This window comes from Manis pentadactyla, chromosome 5, assembly GCF_030020395.1.
Source record: "Manis pentadactyla isolate mManPen7 chromosome 5, mManPen7.hap1, whole genome shotgun sequence".
NCBI classification, from domain to species: Eukaryota; Metazoa; Chordata; class Mammalia; order Pholidota; family Manidae; genus Manis; species Manis pentadactyla.
Window position 1 is genome coordinate 86,882,934 of NC_080023.1, and position 19,505 is coordinate 86,902,438.

At 36.0% G+C, this 19,505-nt stretch overlaps 1 protein-coding gene across 6 annotated transcripts in view; it reads right to left on the reverse strand.

Annotated features, from left to right (window-relative positions):
• CENPE (centromere protein E) overlaps nucleotides 1-19,505 on the reverse strand; it is an 80,204-nt gene that overhangs the window by 29,982 nt on the left and 30,717 nt on the right. For 3 of the 6 annotated variants that reach the window (XM_036879215.2, XM_036879214.2, XM_036879213.2), the window contains 12 exons: nucleotides 11,109-11,312; nucleotides 10,034-10,192; nucleotides 8,225-8,515; nucleotides 7,933-8,091; nucleotides 6,757-7,044; nucleotides 5,281-5,568; nucleotides 4,963-5,118; nucleotides 4,370-4,528; nucleotides 3,908-4,189; nucleotides 3,103-3,261; nucleotides 2,169-2,459; nucleotides 1,388-1,546 (listed from right to left, as the gene is read on the reverse strand). In XM_036879215.2, the coding sequence (XP_036735110.2) occupies nucleotides 1,388-1,546; nucleotides 2,169-2,459; nucleotides 3,103-3,261; nucleotides 3,908-4,189; nucleotides 4,370-4,528; nucleotides 4,963-5,118; nucleotides 5,281-5,568; nucleotides 6,757-7,044; nucleotides 7,933-8,091; nucleotides 8,225-8,515; nucleotides 10,034-10,192; nucleotides 11,109-11,312 (2,595 nt within the window). Of the gene's footprint in view, nucleotides 1-919; nucleotides 1,211-1,387; nucleotides 1,547-2,168; nucleotides 2,460-3,102; nucleotides 3,262-3,907; nucleotides 4,190-4,369; nucleotides 4,529-4,962; nucleotides 5,119-5,280; nucleotides 5,569-6,756; nucleotides 7,045-7,932; nucleotides 8,092-8,224; nucleotides 8,516-10,033; nucleotides 10,193-11,108; nucleotides 11,313-19,505 lie in introns of all 6 variants that reach the window. The other 3 variants (XM_057502496.1, XM_036879216.2, XM_036879217.2) reach the window with 3 other exon arrangements.

The following is a 19,505-nucleotide window of genomic DNA, read 5'->3' on the forward strand; positions in this document are numbered from 1 at the left end:
TTATTGAAATATGAGAAAGAAAAATTGATTTTTATAGATTCCATACAATTTATTTGTCTGAATTTTATGTTACTTTTTAGAGGACTTAATTAGGTTTTTAAAGATATAGGACTCTGAATATCTATAAAGTCATACTACCTTTTCAATATTTACATTGCCTTTCTTATATTTATATTTATCTTGACTTTTTCTCTTCTAACTTCACCAACAAGAACCCAGGTCTAAAATGCTACCATGCAGAGGCAGAGAAATGGGGTATTTAATCTTTTATAAATCTAATCTTTGATATTTCTCCATTGAGAATGCTATTTCTTGGTTTTAAAAACCCTTTAAAAATTATGTTAAAATAGTTTAACAAATATTTTCTTAAAAATAAAATGGTACTTTTTGAAAAACATTTTGGCTTCTTTTAAAACTATTTCTTACTTGTGTGAAAAATTATCATAACCGTTTTCCTGCTAACCTTTACTGTTTGTGGAATTTCCAAAAGAAAAACAAATAAACCTCATTGTTAATCTTTTCAAAAAAGCTTGATTCTTATAACAATGAAGCAAAACTGAAGGAAGAAAATAGCAGCAGACTCACAGACTCCAAGAAGGGACTAGGGGTTACCAAAGGGGAGGGGTTGGGAGGGAGGGAGAAGGAGATTGAGGGGTATCATGATTAGTATACATGGTGTGTTGGGGGTTACGGGGAAAGACAGTGTAGCACAGAGAAAACAAGTAGGGACTCTGTGGCATCTTACTACACTGAGGGACAGTGACTGCAATGGGATATGGGGGGGTGGGGCACTCAATAAGGGTGAATGTAGTAACCACATTGTTTTTCTTATGAAACCTTCGTAAGAGTGTATATCAATGATACTTAAAAAAAAAAGCTTGATTCTTATAGTTATTAGACGGGAAGATTCTGAACTCACTCTAGCTATCATTTCTCTTAAGGTTTCTCTGAATTGGTCTCTTTCCATTTTGAGAGACTCTTTTATCCTCCTTAGCTCATCACTTTCTTTTGCTAAAATTCTTATTTCTTCAAGGCTATCATGAAGTTTCTTAGTCAAGTAAAAGTTCTCCACTTCCGCACTTTGCATAGATAAATTTTGGGCCTCAAATTGCTGCTTCAATTGTTCCATGTCATGCATTTTTTTATGACTTTTATTGACATCTTCTTTCATTTTAAGAAGTTGAAGCTCTTTTTTCTGAAGTTCTTGGATCTTGAGATAATTACAAAACAAGTTAGAATGTAAACAATTACTTCAAAGAAGAAAAATAGTGTCAATTTGTTATATGTCTATATATATTTTTATATCCACACATCTATATATCTGTATTGCTTCCTCATTTCACCATTTTGGACACAGTTATTCCCAAAAGAATGAAACAACACGTACCTTTTCCTGTAATTCATCTTTTGATTTATTTAAATCCTTTTGAATATTTGAAATCTCAGTTGTCTTTTGTGAAACCTTCTCTCTGAATCTATCAATAGTTTCTTGGTGTTCTTTCAAATGCACATGAGCAATTTTTAGTTCCTGTTGTGTTTCCAGATCCTTTAATTATTAGGAAGTAAATATTATGATATTATAAAGGCACATTACCTTTTCTTAATGATGAACTACTTAAATAAAATCTTAAAATAATGCAGGCTCATAGAAAAGACAACTATCACACCACCCCCAAATTAGAACAGGACAGAAGGATATAAAGTAAATGTTCCTGTCCTTTGCCTCACCCATCCTAGCCTGCAACTGTTTAATACTGCTATTCACCTTTGTCCTTTCATTCTACCTGGACATCTTTCTAAATCAAGATCACATAAAGATGTCCCATTCTTAGGCTGAGTATTCCATTGTAGAGATGAATCCTACTTAGCCTGTACCTTTTTGGCAGACACTTGGATTGCTTCTTGATTTTGTTTACCACAAATAACACTGCAATGAACACTACTGTATTTCTGCCCAACTGTGTAACTGTATTGGTAGGATAAATTCCTGTAAGTGGAGTTGTCATAGCAGATGTATATATTGATACATTTCTAATAAGAATCTGTCAAACTATCTCCCTATAAGGTTGTTACATTACATTTTCACCAACAGTATCATTTATTTTCAAAGATGGAAGCTTCTTGTATGACACACGTGATTACTGGACAGGAAGAAGAGCACACCTCACCCTGGCTACGGCTGCTTGCAGGTTTGCCTTGAGTCGGTCTCTCTCCAGCCTGAGAGTCTCTTCTACTCTTCTGAGATTATCTCTCTCTTCCATTACAGATTTCAATTCTTCAAGGTTTTCATGAAGTTTCTGAGCCAAATTTAAGTTCTCCATTTCTATTTTATCCAGAGTTAAACTTTGGGCCTTCAGTTGTTTCTTCAATCGCTCTACTTCAGACATTTTTTTCTGTGCCTCACCAACATCCTCTTTTAACTTGAAAACTTGATGCTCACTTGCCTTAAGTTCTTGGATCTTAAGATAATCATAAAATAACATGTTAGTATAGAGATGGCTTTTAAGGGAAGGATAAAGAATAGCTTATAAGTTTATTAAGATAATAGTTTTCCCATATCACACTTATTACTATTTGTAAAATTCTATAGAATTTCTTTTCTTTTGCAATATAATACACATAAATGCACTGATATCAAGTGTATAGCTCAATTATTCTTGACATATATACATCTATGCAATTACAACCCAGATTAAAATATAGAACATTTTTAGTACCCCATAAGGTTCCTGTGTGCCCCTTCCTAGTGCTAACCACTACTCAGACTTTCATCTTCATAGATGGGTTTTGCCTGCTTCTCAACTTATAAATTACAATGCATTTATCCATTCTCCTTCTGATGAGCACTTGGGTTATTTTCAGTTTTTTGCTATTATGATAAAAGCTGCTATGAACATTCTTGTATGTATTTTTATGTGGTAGTATGCATTCTTTTCTCTTAGGTACATATCCAAGGAGCAGAAACGTTGGACCGTAGGCAGGTATATGTTCAGCATTAGTAAAAACTGCCAAGAAAATGTTGCTCAACCATTTTACAACTTCAAAGGATTTTAGGCATAAATAAATCAGATATCCAATCAAACAAGCCCCCCAACCCTGTACCTTTTCTTGTAATTTAGCATTTGAATTTTCTAAATCCATTTGCATATTTGCTATTTCATCTTTCTTCTCAGAAATAATTTCTTTGAGTTTATCGATAATTTCCTGGTGCTCTTTTAGATGTAAGTGTGCAATTCTTAGATTCTCTTGTTTTTCCAGATCCTTTATCATTGAGAAATTTTTAAAAAAAGTGACATTTCTCAATGTTAGCTAGTTTTTTAAATTATGAAAGTGACATATTTTCTTAGTAAAAATAATCCAATAAAACTATTACTTCTTACCTTACATCTTTGTCGTTAGCCAGTTAAAAGCTTTCCTTTCCCCCGTCTTCACCTCCCCATAGTCTACTACTACTTTGTAGAAGCAAACACATTATACACATACTACTCACTACTCTACAGCTTGCTTTTCCCTCTGAGAGTCATTTTGGGCTTCCAAATAAGGACATTAAATTTTCTTTCTTTCTTTCTTTTTTTTTTTTACATGTTGCATAGTATTCTGATATATTGCTTATATTTACCCCATTTTCTTCTGACAGACATTTAGATTGTTTTCCATTTTTTTATTACAAATTGCTATAAAGAACAACCTTGTGTGGGGTGTGTGTGTGTGTGTGTGTGTATTCTTTTTTTACCTTAACAACTGATTAAGTACACATGTGGGGTAAAGTCCATAAAGAAAGATTTTCAAGAAAAAATCCAAATTACCTACATAAAAGGTTGTATCAGCTCTCTCACACTAATGTCAAAGGATGGTTCACTGCTGTCAGAAAAACACACTTACTAGAAGAGGAATGAGTGTAACTTACTTTAGCTTTGGTTTCTCTGAGGCATTCTTTCAGCTGGTCTTGCTCCATTTTGATGGTTTCCTCCATTCTTCTTAGGCCATCTCTTTCCTCAGTAACAAATTTTATTTCTTCAAGATTTTCATGAAGTTTCTGAGCCAATCTTAACTTCTCTGTTTCTACAGTTTCCAGGATTGAATTCTGGGCCTGTAATTGCTTCTTCAGTTGCTCTGTTTGATACATATTTTCCCTGAGATCATTTTTTACCTTAAGAAGTTGATGTTCTTTCTCCTTAAGTTCTTGGATCTTGAGATAATCATAAAATAAATAAAGAAATATATTGATAAAAAGCTAAATAATAGTTTCTACTAGATTAAGTAGGCAAATCTTTACTCTTCATCAATTTAGGGTTATTCATATCCTGATACACTACACAAAAGATGTGATTCAAACTTTCAGTTATCTAGATAACAACTTAAAAAATACCTGTGCTTTTAAGGCAGTATTTGTGTTTCCTAAATCTGTTTGCATATTTGATATTTCATCTGTTTTCTCTGAAACAATTTCTCTGAGTTTATCAATAGTTTCTTGGTGTTCTTTCAGATGTATGTGAGCAATTTTTAGTTCCTGTTGTTTTTCCAGGTCCTTTATTATTAGAGATAGAGAAAGAAAAGCAATATATTCAGATATTCAAATAGTTTGTAGATTCAATTCAAATAGTATGTAGAAAGATAGAGGGTAAGAGGTAAAAATTATCCTCCCTCCTTACACCTTCCAGTTTTCATCCTTGAAGTTGCTACTCTACCACTTACCCTTTCCCTAAGAGGATATACTTTCAAACCAGCACCATTAGCTCTACCTCATTCTTCATCTGTGGCCTAGTACCCCTTACTTAACCAGTCCCCTATTAACAGAATTTTTCCTTTCTTTTTTGTTTGCCTTATTTTGTTCTGTAATTTGCTAAAATGAATATCCTTCCACACATATCTTTGTACAGTTGTGCTAATGTCTGCAGGATAAATAGCTACAACTTGGACTTTCTGGCTCAATGAATAAACTTTCCTTCACCCCCAGTTCACCTTATTCTGTAATTCATCATTGGTTATTTCTAGTTCCTTTTGAAAGCCTGGTAGTTCAGCTTGCCTCTCTGAAAGGTTCACTCTCAGCTTACGAATAGTTTCTTCTTGTTCTTCTTGACAGCAAGCAACTTTAAGTTCCTCTTCAGTTTCTAGGTGCTTTATTAGGAGGGAAAATCGTAAGAAACTCATAGAAACATTATAACCATTACATTCTAACTTCTTTTCCCAACGGTTTAGTTTTTACAAAAATATTTGCTTACTAAACATTAAAAAGCTACACACACACACACACGGTGAGGGGGGAAAAGAGACACCTACGTTAGCTGTGATTCCTGACGTGCCTTCTTGGAGTTGGTTGCTCCCAGACTGAAGAACATGTAGCCTCCGTAGGCCATCTCCCTCTTCAGCTGCAAACTCCACTTCACCATGACTTTCCTGAAGCCTTCCAGACAGCTTGAGCTCCTCCATCCCCAGTCCTAGCAGAGATGCCTCTTGGGCTTTGAGCTGCCCCTTCAATTGTGCCCCCTCACTCATTATTTTCTCAGTCTCTTTGTCTTTTTCTTTCATACTGAATGACTGTTCTTGCTTGTTTTCAGCCTCTTGGATCTTAAGAGAATCATGAAATAATTCAGCTGATATCCAAAGATACCTTATTTTATTTTAGAGGAAAAGAAATCAGGATACTTTCTAAAACAAGTAAGTCAGGATGCATCTGCCTCATTTACAGAGCAATCTTCCACCCACTATTCAGGTACTTAACACCCATTTACTGAGGGCTCATTCTGTTGTTAGTATCCTATGAGAGGTTGGAGATAAAATGGCAAATGAGACTCAAATGACCTCTTCCTTTTTGAAATACACACTTTAGGGAGAAAGACTGGCATTATGCCATATCATACGGGTGTGGGGTTCTCCCAGGGTATTAGTGGCAAGCCTAACCTACTGTGAGTGGTGAGGGAGGCTTCCTTGGGGAGAGAAAGCTTCAGTGGAGATCTGAAGGATAAGCACATTAGTTAGGCAAAGGGGGGTAATGTAAATACTGCAGGCAGAGAGACCAGAACTTGAGAGCTGGGAGATGAGGAAGGGTAGTGGACTAGAGCTGCTGGAGCACAACAAGCAGGAGGAAGAGAAGTTACAATAAAGCTAGAGACCTGCAGGGTGGAGATCCAGGGCCTCATAGGTCATGTGAGGACTTCTGGTCTCTATTTCAGGAGTAACAACAGCTATTAAAGAGTTGTAAGAAGAAATGATCACTTGGGCTCAGAACGGGAATGAATTAGAGAAGTATACGAATGAATGTGGGAAACGAGTTAGGAGGCTCCTGCAGAAAGCCAGGGAAAGAAATAATGGTGACTTGGATTAGGGTGTTTGCAACATGGAGAGAAAAGTGGGAGAATTTCATGTACACACACTTTAAAATCAACAAGGTTTGGCACTAGGATTAGAGAGTGAACAGGGAGAAAGGGATACTAGTAGGATGGTTCCCAGATTTCTGACAGGAGTATTGGAGAAGAAGGTAGTGCCTTGTTAGACATTGAAGGAACAGGTTTAAAGATGGAAAGAAAAAAAAAATTGGCTTTGTCCTTTCCATTGCTTTTTCTAAGTCATTTTGAGAGTTGTATTTAAAACAGTTCTCTGAAACATTTTCCAGTTTAGTAGTATTTATGAGCAATTTTCAGTTCTGTTTCCAGTCATTTCATAACTAAGAGACATTACATAACACAAAGGCCTCTTTCCTCAAAGACTTGATTCTTACTAAACACTTACTAAATAGGAGGAAAGGATGAAACTTACTTTATCCGAAGTTTCTTTAATGTCTTCTTTCAGCAGGTCACATTCAACTTGAAGTGCTCCTTTTATCACTTTATGGTTGTCTCCTTCCTTAGCTAGAGATTTCATTTCTCCACGACTTTCCTGAAGGTTTTCAGTCAGCCTGAGCCTCTCTGTTTCTATGTTTGCTGATGCTGATTCCTTGGTTTTGGATTGTTTTTCTAATAGCTCCGGTTCACACAGTGTTTCCTGAGTATCGCTGACTTCTGTTACATTAACAAGTGGCTCCTGTCCCTCATGAAGCACTGGGATCTTATGATAATCATAAAATACCAATGTTACTACCTGGAGATCATCCTTATTTTAAAAGGGAAAAGATGAGGATACTTTCCATAGCAATGAAAGGGATCTTGAATCCTCATGGCCTACTGTGGATCACAAATCCGATTAATTTTCTCATTTCCTACCAATGTTACTCAAGACTTGTTAGTCATATTGTCATAATTTACTTTTTCTCCAAAGTGAACTAATCATTACACTTTACCAACAAACTTCATTCAGTCAGTTGCATGTTACTTCATTTCTACACTAGTTCCAAATGCCAAAGGAGAAAAATCACAGTTGAGCAGATTATGTTCCAATAAATGAATGGTGCCCAATCTCAGATGAGTTCCAATGTTATTTCTCAGTATTTTTTATATATACAGATTAACTTTTCCCATGATCATTATTGGTTTCCTGTAACTTTGCCCATATATTTCACATTTATCACACTGGAATTGAGGGATTTTTTTATATGCTTATATTGGGCAAAAAGAGCAATGTCTTATTCATACCTGTAGTCTCAGTGCCTGGCATGCAGCAGGCTTTTAGCACAGGTTGGTCCAGTTATCCCAATGTTACATTTTCTCCATAGCATTTGCCAGTATCTCAAATTACCTTGTTAATTTGTTGGCTTATTTATCAGTTACCTCTTTCTATTATAAAATATGCTCTATGATCACAGAGAGTTTGTCCTCGTTATCCCTTTTTATTTTTATAATCCAGGACTGTGCCTGCCATATTAGGCACTCAACAACTACTATGCACTAAATGAATGAACTGCCACTAAGTCAGTACTTACTGTTTCTCTTTCCTTCAAAGGAGAAAGGAAGGGACAAAGGAGGAAGGGAAAAAGGAGGGAAGGAACACAAGACAAACCTTTTCCTGTATCTCAATATTGGGTTTTTCTAAGTCCTTCTGAATATTTATTATTTGAGCTGTCTTCTCAGAAATGTCTTTTTTTAGTTCATCAATAATTTCTTGGTGTTCTTTTAGATGCAAGTGAGCAATTTTTAGCTCTTTTTTTGTTTCTAGACCCTTTGTGAGCAAGTGAAAGTTTAAGAATATTATAACATATTCCCAACCTTACCTCCCACCCCCACCCCTACCACCGCAATTGGTTCAGTTTTAAAGAAACATTTAATACACGAAAGAAAAGGGTATAACTTACTGTAACTTCAATTTCTCTTATGTATCTTTTAAGTTTATTTATCTCTATTTCAAATGACCCCTGTAATTCTTTTAGGTCATTTCTTTCTTTGGTTATGGATTTCATTTCCTCATAATTTTCATGAAGTTTCTGGGCCAAATCTAGCCTCTCCATTTCTATTTGTTCCAATGTTAATTCTTGGTTTCTCAATTCATTCTTTAAATTCTCCATTTCATTCATCTTTTTCTGCATCTCACTCATCTCTTCATGTACACTAAGAAGTTGTAGCTCTTTCTCTTGGAGTTGTTGGCTCTTAAGAAATAAAACTTAAAATTACTATTTTGATTCTCTTAAAATTCATATGTAAAACGTACTTTGCCAAACTGAGTAAATCATTATCACAGCCCTGCCTACTACTCCAAGGTAAACAGACAAAATAGTATTAAAAATAAAGTAATGTTGCAGGCATAGTGTAGTGGGTTGAATAGTGTTCTATCCAAAATTCAAGTCTACCCAGAACCTCAGAATATGACCTTATTTGGAAATAGGGTTTTTGCAATGTAATCAGTTAAGGGTTGAGAAGAAATTCTCGGTTAAGGTGAGCTTTAAATCCATTAAGAGTGTCGTTGTAAGAGACAGAAAAGGGTACACAGCAACACAGAGAAGTTCATGTGAAGATGGAGGCAGAGACTGGAGTGATGCAGCTATAAGACAAGGACCACCAAGGTGAGCTGGGAACCAAGGATAGCTAGAGGCAGGGACCGATTCTTCCCTAGAGCCTGAAGAAGGAGCATGGTGCTGTTAACACATAGATTTTGGACTTTTAGTATGCAGAAATGTGACAGAATAAATTTCTGTTGTTTTTAAGCCACCAAGTTTTGATAATTTGATAAAGAAGCCCTAGGAAACTAAAATAGTGCCACCAGGTTAACCAAGGAGGTAAAGTGAAAATGAGAAAAATAGCAAAAGAAACTAATTAAATATAGAAGTTTAGCTGCCAAATTAACTATAATTCCTCGTTTCATAAAAATTTTTTGGATAAATTACTTTTACTTCCAATAAGGTCCTTATGAGGTGGCCCAAACCAACATTAAGGCCTTAACTTTTACATAAGCCTATTGACTTCAGTTCCTTAGGCGGACTAAGAAATAGACATCAGACTTCAATAAATTCAGTTACATCATAGTGAAAGGAATGAGAATTAAGAGAACACATACTGGGGAAAAAGACTCCACAGAAGCACAAAAGAAGCCACAATATATTATTTATATTAAATAAGACACTGTCCTTAGAATAAATAGAAAGATCTCAGTGGATGCACTTTAGAATTACTTGGGTAGAATAATTGTTACAAGTTTTAGCTCTTAAACAAATATTACAATAGCACCTTACTTCTACGAAAGAAATGATTTGGGAAACTGCAAACATCAAAGAGATGGTAACTGTAATAAATCTTATATTATAGAGAGTGACTAATACATTTCTACAAGGGCAGGATCTTTGTTTTATTGACTAATGTATCTCCAGTGCCTAGAACAGTACCTGGCCCATGGTAGAGCTCAAGAGGTATTTGATGAATGAATATATCATGATTAGATGAATCAAGGGCCCCCACTTTCTTCTAAAGACTAGGATAATATAATCCTTGTAAAGTTTATTAGTTAAGATCTCAGTATGAGCTGAAACTGTCCAAAATATTAGCATTAAAATCTGTTCACTTGCGGGTATGTGCTATTTCTGGAATTTAGATCTACTGAAATCAAAATTTATTACACACAAAAAAAGGTGTACTCAGGAAATATGGCTTGGAGGATAACTTTAAAAATTCACCTTTTCCTTTAGCTTTTCTTCAACTTCTGCCAGTTTCTCACAGGTCCTAGAAAGCTCCTCCTCTTTTTTTCTGGTAAGGTTCTTTCCTTGGGCAACTATCTCTTGCTGCTTTTTAAGTTCATCACCAAGAATTCTTAATTCTTCCTGGTTTTCAATGGTCTAGAAATTTTTAAAAAGTTGAGATTAAAATAAATGATACTAGCTTACATTTATGAAATCAGGTAAAAATAATCAGCATTTACCTCAGTCCAAGAATGAAGAAATTATGACAAACTGTATTGGAAAAGACTAGTTTAAAAAGAAAGTGAGTCTTTAATCACAGATGCCAAGAATCTGCTTTTTTAATGCTATGATGATTTCTGATGATGAAGTACATACCCAAAGAAAAACTAAAATTAAAAACACCAATAATATGAAATGTTGAAGATGTGGAGCCATCAGAATTCTCTTAATTTGCTGAGAATGTAAAATGGTACATCTACTTTGGAAATCAATCTAGAAAATTCTTATTAAGTTAAATATACACCTCTCTAAGGCCCAGCAATTCCATTCAGATACTCACTCTAGAGAAATAAAAATTATGTGTTCATAAAAGGATTTCTAGAAGAATGTTTACAGCAGTTTTATTCAAAATAGCAAAATAATGGAGATAACTTTCTATCAACAGGAGAGAGGCTAAACACACTGTGGCTTATGTGTGTACAATGGAATACTACACAACAATAAAAAGGAGGGCAGAATAAATAAGACACAAAAGAGCACATGCTGTACAATTCTATTTGTATAAAGTTCTAGAAGAGACAAAATGACCTAAGGTGAAAAACAACAGGACAGTGACTATAGGGGGCAGAGGACTGACTGGGTTGGGAAATGAGGGAGCTTTCTGCAGGAATGGAAATGTTTTATATCTTAACTGCGGTGGAGAATACAAAATAGAGACATCTGTCAAAAGTCACCTGACTATACACTTGCATCAGATACATTTATTGCATGTAAATTAGAACTCAAAAAGTTATAAACATCTAAACATACAAAGATAAAAACACATTGCCAAGTATACCATGCTAAATCCTACCATTTCAATGTTTTCCATTAGGTCAGTCTTTAGTTGCTCCTTTTCTGCTGTGACAGTCTCTAGCATTTCTTGCAGTTCATTTTTCTCCTGTATTAAAGAAATTATCTTCTTCTGTTCCTCAACTAGTTCATTATCCTCAACATTTGCAATCAACAATTGGGTTCTTTTGGCTTCCAAATTCTGTTTTTTATCTACGTCAACCATCTAAAATATAAATACATTAAAGGAGAATTCCTTAGTTAATAACAACTTTAATAATAATAAAAATCGCCAATACTGATATTACTTATTATGGGTCCAGCACTATTTTCATCTATTGACACACGAAACCTTCACTATTGCCTTTGTAGGTAGGTACTGTTATTATCTCTATTTGACAGACAAGGAAATTAAGTCTCTGAGAGGATAGGTGACTTGCACAAGGTCACTCAGAGAGGTACAGCCAAGGTTTTTGAACCCAAATGATCTGGCTCCAGAATTTGAGCTCTTGTGCCTGTTCAATTTTAAGAACTATCTGAACAGCTACAGATAATTAACAGTAAGCTTCATGTTTGATGGGTTACCCTAACTTTATGAGAGAGTAAACCACCTTGAACTCTACACTTAATTTTTTGTCTGTAAAAATGGGAAATCATTCCCTCATTTCCAATATCAACAAATGTTTGTTTTCAGAGGCAGTTATATGCACAAAAGACTGACATTTTATTATATGTGAGGGCAAAATAATTTTGATAAATGTATTTCGTATTATAGCAGTTTAATTAATCTTTTTAAATATATCCTTTCTATATACTTAAGAAAAGCATGTTATATAATATTTATCCATAAATAAGTCTTAGCCAAAGGTAATCAATTGTACGAACTCTTTGATGAGGGGAGACAAAGACTGACATCATAATTGTTGGCAGGAGATTACAGTATCAGTGTATAGTCTTGCCCTAGCCCAGTAAACACATTCAGCTCTATATTGGCCACATATGTTTTAAAAAGTTTTTATAATAACATAAAATTACATTAGAAAAAAGAAAAAAAAATTAAAGAGAAAAAAAATCATCCAATGTCACAAACTTCACACAACCCTATTAGAATTCTGGAATATTCCTTCTAGAGATTTTTCCACTAAGATGTTTTTTTAAACATAGCAATTATGATTAATTTATATTTATAGGATTCTTTTTAGCTCTTCATTTCCATTTAGATCATATGCATTTCCCATGCTGTTATGTAATCATCAAATTATTATTTTCAGTGGTTGCTTGATTCCTTAGAGTGGATACAGGCAAACCATACTTTAACTACCCTTTTTTTTTGTTGGCAATATGCATGAGTTTCTAACAATAATGAGCACAGAGCAAATTACATGAGAAATTAAGCTGCATGGGGAATGTGTAGTCATTGGGACTTGAGATACTGTAATTCAGAATCTTGCCTCTTACTCCTAAATATAGGAATATACACCAACACAAAGCAGACTGAGACAAAAGTATTCTGTAATGATACCCACGGTACCTTTCAAAACTGAACTCATTCTAGAAAGCATTTCAGCTAACATGGTCATGGGCAATATCTAATACATCTGATTATTTATTTAAATAAAGAAAAACAATTATATCCTTTATATGAGAATTAGATTCCTAATTATAAGGTTAAAATTTTCCATTGAGACACCAGAGAAACTGTATTTCCAGAGAGAGACATATCAAGCAGGACTGATAATGGGCAATCCTAGGGGATTCATGACAGACCTACTAAGGTAGCACTCTGGTGCCCACATGAGCCCCTGGGAATTCCCAGACCCACTCTGTTATCCACATGAGTGATTTCAGCATGAGCATGACATCACAAGACCAAGCTGATTTCAGCCTTCCATCCCAGATTTCAGAAACCCTAATGGAAAGAATGGCCCCCAAGAATCCCTAGTCAGACCTTTTATCAACGTAGATGATTCTTGCATGAACTTAAAACCAGCTGGTTTCAGTGAGTATAATTGTCCTTTTCCCTCATGCCTCTGTTACTGCCCATTTCTCATGCAGCCCTATGATTGTATTTTGCGTTTGTTTAAAAGCAACTATTGATCACTGCATCTTATTTTCAAAAATTTATTTAAAAAAACCTTCCCCTCTAAAGTGAAAGTTAAAAATTTCAAATTAAGGTCAAGTTCCTTTGCTTCATGGTTGATCCAAGTAATAGATAAGCTGAGAACACAAGATATAGAGCAAGTGAAAAATGTTTTTCTATGAGAGAAGAGATGAAGTATAGGGAGAAAGGAAGAGAAAGCTCCTTTTCCAAGGCAGGACTATTGCATCCCCGAGAAAATGGGAGAAGAACCACCTCATTATGTGGAGTAATAATATATAAGTGTATATAGAGATTTATTTATATAAGTTAAATCTTACTGAATTATTCTGTAGTATACATTTGTTTTTACTTAATAATACATTGTGGAGATTTTTCTGCAGTACATAATGTCCGCTTTAAAAAAATCATATGACTGTGTAAAACAATATCATTTATATACATTAACAACGAACTAGTAAAAGACGAAATTGAGAAAAAAATCCTTTTACAATAGCATCAGAACAAATGAAACACTAAGGAATAAACTTAAACAAGAAGGTAAAGACTTGAAAACTACAAAATGCATCTGAAATAAATTAAAGATGCAAATAAATAGAAAGACATCTTGTGTTCATGGATTGGAATACTTATTATTTTAAGATTCTAATACTAACCAAAGAGATCTATAAATTTAATGCAATCCTTATAAAATTCTAAAGGCATTTTTCACAGATGCAAATAAATGCAAAATCTACACTAAAATTCATATGGAGACTCAAGGGACTCCACAGAGCCAAAACCATCTTGAAAAGAAGAAAGTTGGAGGTCTTCCTGATTTACAAAGTTACTACAAAGTTACAGTAATCAAAACAGTGTAGTACTGGTACAAAGACAGACACGTAGACCAATGGGATAGAGAACCCAGAAACATTTATGGTCAAATGACCTTTGACTAGTATGCCAAGATTATTCAATGGGGAATGGGCAGTGTCCTCAACAAATAGTATTGGGAAAACTGGGTATCTCATGCAGAAGAATGAAGTTAGGCCCTAACTTTACAACACATACAAAAATTAACCAAAAATGGAAAGATGGCAGTGGGAGAGAGACAGCGGCTTCCTCCTAAAACTGGATACAATTAGAAAATTTAATTGGCGAAACTAATCCTGAGAGAGCAACAGGAAAGAGGATGGCGCCAGACTGCACACACCTGGAGAAAAGAGCAGACCATACGGAACAGGGTAACGTACCAGAGCTGTGGCTTCCTGGGACCCGAGCCCTTCCCCCACCCCAGCTCACTGGTGGGAGGAAGAGAAATAGAGCAGGGAGGGAGTGGAAGGCTTGGGACTGCTGAATACCTAGCTCCGGAGATCTGCTCTGGGAGCACAAACCTATATTTCATGGTGTTTTCATGAGACTCGCATGACTATCGGTTTGGAAAGTTAACACAGGCAGAGTGCCTGGGGAGACTGGGATTCCTGCTGCTTGTGGAAAGCAGGGATCCATATCCGGCTGCTCTGGGACAAAAACTTATACCTGCGTGACCAGCCCACTGGCTCAGGCAGTGGAGACAGGCACAGCAGCCAGGAGGCCGGGAACAGCTCTTTCCTACCCCCAGGCACCAGTACCGCTCCCCTGCAACCCCCGACATTGCTTCAGGGGCTGAGCAGCTCCAGAGACTACAGCATCTGGACACTAGAGGGCGCCATATACAAACATGAAACACCAAAGGAACCTTGTCCAGAGTAAAATTATTAATACAACTTCTGAGAAAGATTTAAATGATATGGACCTCGTGACTCTTCCTGAAAGGGAGTTCAAAATAAAAATCATCAACATTCTAATGGAGGTACGGAAAGATATCCAAGAACTCAGGAATGAATTCAGGTTGGAGATCCAGTCGTTGAAGAGCACGATGGAGGGTATTAAAAGCAGGCTGGATACAGGGGGAGGAGACAATAAATGAAATAGAAACTAGAGAAGATGAATACAAAGAAGCTGAGGCACAGAGAGAAAAAGGATCTCTAAGTAAGAAAGAATATTGAGAGAACTGTGTGACCAATTCAAGCGGAACAATATTTGCATTTTAGGGATACCAGAAGAAGAAGAAGAGAGAGAGAAAGGGATAGAAAGTGTCTTTGAGGAGGTAGTTGCTGAAAACTTCCCCAATTTGGGGAAGGAGATAGTCTCTCAGGCCATGGAGATCCACAGATCCCCCTACACAAGGGACCCAAGGAAGACAACAGCAAGACACATAGTAATTAAAATGGGAAAGATCAAGGATAAGGACAGATTGTTAAAAGCAGCCAGAGAGAGAAATAAGATCACATACAAAGGAAAGCACATCAGGCTAACATCAGACTTCTCAGCAGAAACCTTACAGGCCAGAAGGGAGTGGCATGATGTATTTAATGCCATGAAGCAGAAGGGCCTGGAACCAATATTACTTTATCCGGCGAGATTATCATTTAAATTTGAAGGAGGGATTAAACAATTTCCAGATAAGCAAAAGCTGAGAGAATTTACCTCCCACAACCCATCTCTACAGTCTATTTTGGAGGGACTGCTATAGATGGAAGTGTTCCTAAGGTTGAACAGCTGTCACTGGAGGTAATAACCACAGTAAAGAAAGTAGAACAGCTAATTACGAAGCAAATGCAAAATTAAATTAACTATCCTCAAAGTCAATCAAGGGAAAGACAAAAAGTACAGAATCTGATACCTAATATATGAAGAATGAAGGAGGAAGAAAAAGAAGGAGAAATAGAAAAGAACCTTTAGATTGTGTTGGTAACAGCATACTAAGTGACTTAAGTTAGACCTTAGATAGTAAGGAAAGTAACCTGGAACCTTTGGTAACCACGAATCTAAAGCCTGAAATGGCAATAAGTACATACCTATCGATAATCACCCTAAATGTAAATGGACTGAATGCACCACTCAAAAGACACAGAGTCACTGAATGGATAAAAAAACAAGACCCATCTATATGCTGCTTACAAGAGACTCACCTTAAACCCAAAGACATGCACAGACTAAAAGTCAAAGGATGGAAAAAGATATTTCATGCAAACAACAAGGAGAAAAAAGCAGGTGTTGCAGTACTAGTATCAGACAAAATAGACTTCAAAACAAAGGAAGTAACAAGAGATAAAGAAGGACATTATATAAGGATAAAGGGCTCAGTCCAACAAGAGAATATAAACATTATAAATATATATGCACCCAACACAGGAGCACCAGCATATGTGAAACAAATACTAACAGAACTAAAGGAGGAAATAGAATGCAATGCATTCATTTTAGGAAACTTCAACACACCTTTCACTCCAAAGGACAGATCCACCAGACAGAAATTAAGTAAGGACACAGAGGCACTGAACCACACACTAGAACAGATGGACCTAATAGACATCTATAGAACTCTACATAAAAAAGCAACAGGATACACATTTTCCTCAAGTGCACATGGAATATTCTCCAGCCACAAAAAGAGCCTCAGTAAATTCAAAAACATTGAAATTCTACCAACCAACTTTTCAGACCACAAAGGTATAAAACTAGAAATAAATTGTACAAAGAAAGCAAAAAGGCTCACAAACACATGGAGGCTTAACAACATGCTCCTAAATAGTCAATGGATCAACGACCAAATTAAAATGGAGATTCAGCAATATATGGAAATAAATGACAGCAACAACACAAAGGCCCAACTTCTGTGAGACACAGCGAAAGCAGTCTTAAGAGGAAAGTATACAGCAATCCAGGCATATTTAAAGAAGGAAGTACAAACCCAAATGAATAGTCTAACGTCACAATTATCAAAATTGGAAAAGGAACAAATGAGGCCTAAGGCCAGCAGAAGGAGGGACATAATAAAGATCAGAGAAGAAATAAACAAAATTGAGGAGAATAAAACAATAGAAAAAAATCAATGAAACCAAGAGCTGGTTCTTTGAAAAAATAAACAAAATAGATAAGCCTCTAGCCAGACTTATTAAGAGAAAAAGAGAATCAACACACATCAACAGAATCAGAAACGAGAAAGGGAACATGACGATGGACCCCACAGAAATACAAAGAATTATTGGAGACTACTATGAAAACCTATATGCTAAGAAGATGGAAAACATAGAAGAAATGGACAACGTCCTAGAAAAATACAACCTTCCAAGACTGACCAAGGAAGAAACACAAAATCTAAACAAATCAATTACCAGCAAAGAAACTGAAGCGGTAATCAAAAAACTACCCAAGAACAAAACCTCCAGGCCAGATGGATCTACCTTGGAATTTTATCAGACATACAGAGAAGATATAATTCCCATTCTCCTTAAAGTTTTCCAAAAAATAGAAGAGGAGGGAATTCTCCCAAACTCATTCTATGAAGCCAACATCACCCTAATACCAAAACCAGGCAAAGACCCCACCAAAAAAAAAAAATTACAGACCAATATCCCTGATGAACGTAGATGCAAAAATACTCAATAAAATATTAGCAAACCGAATTCAAAAATATATCAAAAGGATCATACACCATGGCCAAGTGGGATTCATCCCAGGGATGCAAGGATGGTACAACATCCGAAAATCCACCAACATCATCCACCACATCAACAAACAGAAGGACAAAAACCACATGATCATCTCCATAGATGCTGAAAAAGCATTTGACAAAATTCAACATCCATTCATGATAAAAACTCTCAACAAAATGGGTATAGAGGGCAGGTACCTCAACATAATAAAGGCCATATATGATAAACCCACAGCCAACATCATACTGAACAGTGAAAAGCTGAAAGCTTTTCCTCTGAGATCGGGAACAAGACAGGGATGCCCACTCTCCCCACTGTTATTCAACATAGTACTGGAGGTCCTAGCCACAGCTATTAGACAAAACAAAGAAATACAAGGAATCCAGATTGGTAATGAAGAAGTCAAACTGTCACTATTTGCAGATGACATGATATTGTACATAAAAAATCCTAAAGATTCTACTCCAAAACTACTAGAACTGATTTTGGAATACAGCAAAGTTGCAGGATACAAAATTAACACACAGAAATCTGTGGCTTTCCTATACACTAGCAATGAACTAATAGAAAGACAAATCAGGAAAACAATTCCATTCACAATTGCATCAAAAATAATAAAATACTTAGTAATAAACCTTACCAAGGAAGTGAAAGACCTATACCGTGAAAACTATAAGACACTCTTAAGAGAAATTAAAGAGGACACTAACAAATGGAAACTCATCCCATGCCCTTGGCTAGGAAGAATTAACTTAATATCATCAAAATGGCCATCCTGCCCAAAGCAATATACAGATTCGATGCTATCCCTATCAAATTACCATCAGCATTCTTCAATGAACTAGAACAAATAGTTCAAAAATTCATATGGAAACACCAAAGACCCCGAATAGCCAAAGCAATCCTGAGAAGGAAGAATAAAGTTGGGTGGATCTCGCTCCCCAACTTCAAGCTCTACTACAAAGCCACAGTAATCAAGACAGTTTGGTACTGGCACAAGAACAGAGCCACAGACCAGTGGAACAGAACAGAATAGAGACCCCAGATATTAACTCAAACATTTATGGTCAATTAATATATGATAAAGGAGCCATGGACATACAATGGGGAAACAACAATCTCTTCAACAGATGGTGCTGGCAAAACTGGACAGCTACATGTAAGAGAATGAAACTGGATCACTGTCTAACCCCATACACAAAAGTAAATTCGAAATGGATCAAAGACCTGAATATAAATCATGAAGCCATAAAACTCTTAGAAAAAAACATAGGCAAAAATCTCTTGGACATAAAACATGAGCAACTTTTTCATGAACATATCTCCCTGGGCAAGGGAAACAAAAGCAAAAATGAACAAGTGGGACTAAGTCAAGCTGAAAAGCTTCTGTACAGCAAAGGACACCATCAATAGAACAAAAAGGTACCCTACAGTATGGGAGAATACTTTCATAAATGACAGATCTGATAACGGGTTGACATCCAAAATATATAAAGAGCTCATGCACCTCAACCAACAAAAAGCAAATAACCCAATTAAAAAATGGGCAGAGGAGCTGAACAGACAGTTCTCCAAAGAAGAAATTCAGATGGCCAACAGACACATGAAAAGATGCTCCACATCGCTTGTCATCAGGAATGCAAATTAAAACCACAATGAGATATCACCTCACACCAGTAAGGATCGTCACCATCCAAAAGACAAACAACAACAAATGTTGGTGAGGTTGCAGAGTAAGGGGAACCCTCCTATACTGCTGGTGGGAATGCAAATTAGTTCAACCATTGTGGAAAGCAGTATG